General features: G+C 42.7%; 1 protein-coding gene across 1 annotated transcript; it reads right to left on the bottom strand.

Moving 5' to 3' along the window:
* Positions 1-3,726: 3,726 nt before the first annotated feature.
* LOC138926583 (trichohyalin-like) lies at positions 3,727-6,024 on the bottom strand. Its single transcript, XM_070281239.1, has 2 exons — positions 4,543-6,024; positions 3,727-3,816 (listed from the first exon to the last, which is right to left on the bottom strand). Exons 1-2 carry the CDS (start codon positions 6,022-6,024, stop codon positions 3,727-3,729), a joined length of 1,572 nt encoding a protein of 523 aa, XP_070137340.1.
* Positions 6,025-7,390: the final 1,366 nt, after the last annotated feature.

Genomic DNA, 7,390 nt, shown 5'->3' with positions numbered 1-7,390 from the left:
TGCCAAGAGAGATGGCACGACGACAAGTATGGCAAAAGTTATATTTACCGGACGGACTAGGAAATTTTCGTGACAAATAAAAAGCGTTGCCAACGTTTAGGAGGGGAAATTTAGAGGAGATAGCCAGGATGTATAATCCACTTACCTGCGAACGGAACCATGTTCCTCCACAGCAAATACAAATTTCCGTTGGTCCTTCCTTTATGTTCCTGTGATAAAGATCCCTTGCTGTTGCTCGAATCCTATTTCGCTGTTGTTCTCGTTCCTGATCCAGTTCGTCCTCCGAAAGTTGAGCTCTTGCGTCCATATTGCGTTGCGACTGCCTTTGGGAGGCATCCAGTCGATTTTGGGGGTCCATCCTGAAGTTTATTAATCGATCCTCTGCCATTTGCCGAATTTGTTCTTCCCGAATCCTCCGCTGTTGTCGTGTTTCCCGGCGTTGTGATGTGTTTATCCGTTGCTCCTGTGTTCTTGCGATGGGATTTCTCCTGGTTGCTCTCCGGTTGTTGGCGTCCCTCTCTCGTTCTCGCTGTCTGTCCTCAGAATCCCTTCGTCGCTGTCGATGATCTTCAGTATTCCTTTCCTGTTCTCTGGCTCGTTACTCTAAGTCCTCGCGATGAGCAGCTCGCGCTGCGGCGTCCCGAATCCGCTCTGAAATTCGAAATTCCGGATTTGTCCTCCGGGAGGCATGCTCAGCAGTATTTCGCACCTGCTCTCGTCGCCTCTCCTCGGGGTCCTCTCGACGGATCGCGTGTGCATCCATGTCCCGAATGCGTTCCGGAATTCGAAACTCCGGAATAGTCCTCCGAGTAGAGTGTTCAGCAGTGTTTCGCAACTGCTCTCGTCGTCACTCCTCGGGGTCCTCTCGACGGATCGCGTGTGCATCCATGTCCCGAATGCGTTCCGGAATTCGAAACTCCGGAATAGTCCTCCGTGTAGAGTGCTCAGCAGTGTTTCGCAACTGCTCTCGTCGTCGCTCCTCGGGGTCCTCTCGACGGATCGCGTGTGCATCCATGTCCCGAATGCGTTCCGGAATTCGAAGTTCCGGAATAGTCCTCCGAGTAGACTGCTCAGCAGTGTTTCGCAACTGCTCTCGTCGTCGCTCCTCGGGGTCCTCTCGACGGATCGCGTGTGCATCCATGTCCCGAATGCGTTCAGCAATTCGAAGTTCCGGAACAGTCCTCCGAATAGAGTGCTCAGCAGTGTTTCGCAACTGCTCTCGTCGTCGCTCCTCAGAGTTCTCCCGACGAGTTGAATGCGCTTGTGCGTCCCGAATCCGTTCAAGGTTCCGAACCCTTTCGCTTCTTCTTCGCTGCGCACGTGCAGTGGAATCCTGAGCACGACTTTCCTCCCGGAAGTTTGGATTATTGTCGCGGACATTGGCGATATGTTGAGAGTTCCGAGTTCGTATTTGGGATGCATTTCGTTCATAGCGGGCTCTGCTGCAGCTTAAAGCAGCTTGCCGGCGTTGGGACAAACGTGACACGCGAGGCATTCTTTTATAGTGCTGTATAAAAAATTAAAATTACGAAATTTATATAAAATCACCTTACGTGGAATTTCGTTCTCAGGGATTATTGGACTTTACGATATTTGGAAAGTTAAGGAGTTTTTAGAAAAATAAACTTACCAAGGTTTGTTTTTCAAAACAATCTTTAGCACGCTATTAACGTACTCTTAATTTATAATTTTATATCACGAGTAAAAAACACACTTTGATTTCTCGCGTTAAATTTTGCACTGGTAAAAAAATACTTCCGCACTATTTAAATTTTGCACTGGTAAAAGAATACTTCCGCACTGTTAAAATTTTTGCACTTGTAAAAATACTTTCTGACAGAGTAACGTCGTCACTCGATTAATTTTGTTCTGAATATATAGCCAATTTAGGTAACATCCCAAACAAAAAAGTATTATCCCTTGACCCCTTTATTGTTCCCTATTTTGACCTCTTTTAAAAAAGGCAATAAAAATCCACGTTTTTTTATGTACCTGACATACCTGTTTTTGCAATATAGGTATAGTCAATAATTTTGGTTTTAATATTTGGTGGTAATTTTTGGGTTCTATCAATCAGAAATAAGGTATTACCTGTTATTATATATACAGTTACAAAGTCGCTTCGCACATTGCACTCATACCTGCGTTACCGGTTGCGCAATTATAGTCTTTGGCACAATTTTTGTCCCTTGCACGTGTTCATTAAATTCCCAATTTACGGGTTACCTGATATTACCTGTTTACTAGGTTTTAATGGGATAATCCCAAGGATTTCTTTAAATAAAAATTTGAGAGTTATCTAAAAAGTAAAGGGTTGTAAACTCAACCGTAACTTTTATGACCGTTTAGCTTATACAAGACGCTGAAAAGGGAGATATGTCTAGTTCAAAAGAGTATTAGTATTAAGAAGGCATCATGTGCTTGATTTTGGAATTATAATTTGTAAAATATTCTGCGAGGGTATATCAACTTCGGCTCCGCCCGAAGTTAGCTTTCCTTTCTTGTTTTTAAATAACTTTGGAATTGTTGAAAATTTAGAGATGCCACTGTAGTTGGCAAAATCAGACTTTTGCCCTTTTTTTTTAATTTCCATCTACTTAAGAGGAAAATTCAAGATTTCGAAAGGTAAGTTGAAAAGTCTATGTAGAGGTTTGCACAGCGCCCTGGCACAGTATTATATACTGGAAATCAGCTTTACGGAAAAAGCGTATCTTATTTGTCACGCAAGCTATTTTCTGACCGATGTCAGAAATAGTTTCAATTGAAACCTCAAGTGTGGTGTGATATGGATCCTCTGAGGCTGAAAGGGGCAAATCAGTGGAAAGAGAAGAACCATCAGAATTAGGCGCAAAACAAAGGTCCAATAGACGACCTCAGTAAATTCTAATATGTTTAATTTGGCCTAGGGTCATGTGAAACAGACGTGATGCGTGAAAAGTGATAAAGATGGTAAGTTATTGACATTAGACCACTAAAGTTCTAGAATATTAAAGTAACCTAGATCTACAAGCTGGTCACAATCAGACATAAGATAAAAGCACACATAAAAACGGATTAAATAGGACCAGAACGAAGGACGAGAGAGATATATATGAACCGGTGAAGATTATAAAGATTTACCGGACAGAATGATTTTAATGCAAATAAAGTCTAAGTCACCAAACTCTTGTGATTTTACGTTTTTAAAGGCAAGCTACGAGTTGCAGAGGTCGATCACATCTGAAAGTTGTGTACTTACGTGATAAAACTTCGGAGCTAAAGATCTCTGGCTTCAATAAGAAACTTTTCTGTAAAGGATATAATGTGGGATGCAAAGAGAGAACTTATAAAATATAGCTTAGAGAGTTTGCTACGTAGCCCTCTAGTAATCTGATAGTTACGGGTTAGTGACGAGATAAGTTTTTTGAATTTGTTTAAAAAGATGAGGTGGAAAGCTGGTCAATTTCACACCCACTAATTTTTCTACTTTTTTCTTACAATATTTTTACGGATTTTCCTGGATTAAAATGTTTTCTGGCCAAAAACTGTGTAAACAAATCGTCTTGAACATCAGCGTGAGCACACGAATCTTAAAATAAGACGTGTGCTTTATATAATTATGTATTTATTCAGTTCTTCCTTCCACCTTTATATCGGCTTTTGTTATGGCTTTGATGTGAGTCGAGATATCAATATCTATAGTATTAGGGGCAAGCCGAGAAAAAAATATTTGATTCGATATAGAAATCACCTAAAAGGGTTTTGGTGTCGCAGGTACAAGAACTGCAGCATCAGTCGGTGCCGGTGCTCCGGACTGTGGTTTACCCGATTGAGTGACTGTTACGGGGGTTTCGTTCAATTCAAACCTTGGTATCACTCAAAATTTTGCCTCGGAGGACATATCGAACAATTGCTCATTTGCATTGGAAACAGCGTCTTAGTTCCAGCCTTTGGGGAAAGCCAGAGATATGCGTGGCAGCGTGCGTTATTGTCGACTGAGCACGTTTTCACATAGGATGGGATGATTGTTATATTTTTAAGACTTTATTAAGCAGACCAGTTTGAAATCCATTTTAATATTAAAAATATAAAAATTTTCAAAAAAATTGTACCTTGAACCACTGTGCGAAATAGAGCCATGGCGGGAGCTTTAAAAATTGCGATAAGGGTGAGCAAAGAAAAATGCAGAAATAGCAATAAGAACCTTTGTTGCATAAGAAAAATATGAGGAAAAAGCAGAGCCGAGCTATGCTTGGATTAAAATTAAAAAAAAAATTAATTCGCCTCCAAATATATATCACTCGGTGAAAAAGGAATTCTCGGTGAGATAAGGCGTTCTTCGAGGCAGGTGAGTCCATTCAAGCACTCAGGAATTTCTGGGAAGTCGAACCCATTAGAAAGGCAGAGTGACGGGAGTTTGCCAAGAGAGATGGCACGACGACAAGTATGGCAAAAGTTATATTTACCGGACGGACTAGGAAATTTTCGTGACAAATAAAAAGCGTTGCCAACGTTTAGGAGGGGAAATTTAGAGGAGATAGCCAGGATGTATAATCCACTTACCTGCGAACGGAACCATGTTCCTCCACAGCAAATACAAATTTCCGTTGGTCCTTCCTTTATGTTCCTGTGATAAAGATCCCTTGCTGTTGCTCGAATCCTATTTCGCTGTTGTTCTCGTTCCTGATCCAGTTCGTCCTCCGAAAGTTGAGCTCTTGCGTCCATATTGCGTTGCGACTGCCTTTGGGAGGCATCCAGTCGATTTTGGGGATCCATCCTGAAGTTTATTAATCGATCCTCTGCCATTTGCCGAATTTGTTCTTCCCGAATCCTCCGCTGTTGTCGTGTTTCCCGGCGTTGTGATGTGTTTATCCGTTGCTCCTGTGTTCTTGCGATGGGATTTCTCCTGGTTGCTCTCCGGTTGTTGGCGTCCCTCTCCCGTTCTCGCTGTCTGTCCTCAGAATCCCTTCGTCGCTGTCGATGATCTTCAGTATTCCTTTCCTGTTCTCTGGCTCGTTCCTCTAAGTCCTCGCGATGAGCAGCTCGCGCTGCGGCGTCCCGAATCCGCTCTGAAATTCGAAATTCCGGATTTGTCCTCCGGGAGGCATGCTCAGCAGTATTTCGCACCTGCTCTCGTCGCCTCTCCTCGGGGTCCTCTCGACGGATCGCGTGTGCATCCATGTCCCGAATGCGTTCCGGAATTCGAAACTCCGGAATAGTCCTCTGAGTAGAGTGCTCAGCAGTGTTTCGCAACTGCTCTCGTCGTCGCTCCTCGGGGTCCTCTCGACGGATCGCGTGTGCATCCATGTCCCGAATGCGTTCCGGAATTCGAAACTCCGGAATAGTCCTCCGAGTAGAGTGTTCAGCAGTGTTTCGCAACTGCTCTCGTCGTCGCTCCTCGGGGTCCTCTCGACGGATCGCGTGTGCATCCATGTCCCGAATGCGTTCCGGAATTCGAATTTCCGGAATAGTCCTCCGAGTAGACTGCTCAGCAGTGTTTCGCAACTGCTCTTGTCGTCGCTCCTCGGGGTCCTCTCGACGGATCGCGTGTGCATCCATGTCCCGAATGCGTTCCGGAATTCGAAGTTCTGGAACAGTCCTCCGAGTAGAGTGCTCAGCAGTGTTTCGCAACTGCTCTCGTCGTCGCTCCTCGGGGTCCTCTCGACGGATTGCGTGTGAACCCATGTCCCGAATGCGTTCAGCAATTCGAAGTTCCGGAACAGTCTTCCGAATAGAGTGCTCAGCAGTGTTTCGCAACTGCTCTCGTCGTCGCTCCTCAGAGTTCTCCCGACGAGTTGAATGCGCTTGTGCGTCCCGAATCCGTTCAAGGTTCCAAACCCTTTCGCTTTTTCTTCGCTGCGCACGTGCAGTGGAACCCTGAGCACGACTTTCCTCCCGGAAGTTTGGATTATTGTCGCAGACATTGGCGATATGTTGAGAGTTCCGAGTTCGTATTTGGGATGCCTTTCGTTCATAGCGGGCTCTGCTGCGGCTTAAAGCAGCTTGCCGGCGTTGCTCCTGGGACAAACGTGACACGCGAGGCATTCTTTTATAGTGCTGTATAAAAAATTAAAATTGCGAAATTTATATAAAAATCACCTTACGTGGAATTTCGTCCTCAGGGATTATTGGACTTTACGATATTTGAAAAGTTAAGTATTTTAGGATTTCTGAATATATAGCCAATTTAGGTATCATCCCAAACAAAAAAGTATTATCCCTTGACCCCTTTATTGTTCCCTATTTTGACCTCTTTTAAAAAAGGCAATAAAAATCCACGTTTTTTTATGTACCTGACCTACCTGTTTTTGCAATTTAGGTATAGTCATTAATTTTGGTTTTAATATTTGGTGGTAATTTTTGGGTTCTATCAATCAGAAATAAGGTATTACCTGTTATTATATATACAGTTACAAAGTCGCTTCGCACATTGCACTCATACCTGCGTTACCGGTTGCGCAATTATAGTCTTTGGCACAATTTTTGTCCCTTGCACGTGTTCATTAAATTCCCAATTTACGGGTTACCTGATATTACCTGTTTACTAGGTTTTAATGGGATAATCCCAAGGATTTCTTTAAATAAACATTTGAGAGTTATCTAAAAAGTAAAGGGTTGTAAACTCAACCGTAACTTTTATGACCGTTTAGCTTATACAAGACGCTGAAAAGGGAGATATGTCTAGTTCAAAAGAGTATTAGTATTAAGAAGGCATCATGTGCTTGATTTTGGAATTATAATTTGTAAAATATTCTGCAAGGGTATATCAACTTCGGCTCCGCCCGAAGTTAGCTTTCCTTTCTTGTTTTTAAATAACTTTGGAATTGTTGAAAATTTAGAGATGCCACTGTAGTTGGCAGAATCAGACTTTTGCCCTTTTTTTTTTTAATTTCCATCTACTTAAGAGGAAAATTCAAGGTTTCGAAAGGTAAGTTGAAAAGTCTATGTAGAGGTTTGCACAGCGCCCTGGCACAGTATTATATACTGGAAATCAGCTTTACGGAAAAGCGTATCTTATTTGTCACGCAAGCTATTTTCTGACCGATGTCAGAAATAGTTTCAATTGAAACCTCAAGTGTGGTGTGATATGGATCCTCTGAGGCTGAAAGGGGCAAATCAGTGGAAAGAGAAGAACCATCAGAATTAGGCGCAAAACAAAGGTCCAATAGACGACCTCAGTAAATTCTAATATGTTTAATTTGGCCTAGGGTCATGTGAAACAGACGTGATGCGTGAAAAGTGATAAAGATGGTAAGTTATTGACATTAGACCACTAAAGTTCTAGAATATTAAAGTAACCTAGATCTACAAGCTGGTCACAATCAGACATATGAAAAAGGAAACATAAAAACGGATTAAATAGGACCAGAACGAAGGACGAGAGAGATATATATGAACCGGTGAAGATTAT

Source organism: Drosophila bipectinata, chromosome XL (genome assembly GCF_030179905.1).
Source record: "Drosophila bipectinata strain 14024-0381.07 chromosome XL, DbipHiC1v2, whole genome shotgun sequence".
NCBI classification, from domain to species: domain Eukaryota; kingdom Metazoa; phylum Arthropoda; class Insecta; order Diptera; family Drosophilidae; genus Drosophila; species Drosophila bipectinata.
Note: the sequence above shows the minus strand (reverse complement) of the source record. Positions and strands in the feature narration are given on the sequence as shown.

Coding starts and splice junctions, on each gene's coding strand:
- LOC138926583 (XM_070281239.1), bottom strand. CDS start 6,024: ATGCCTCGCGTGTCACGTTTGTCCCAGGAGCAACGCCGGCAAGCTGCT. Junction 3,817..4,542: donor GAACATGGTTCCGTTCGCAG/GTAAGTGGATTA, acceptor CCCCCGTAACAG/TCACTCAATCGGGTAAACCA.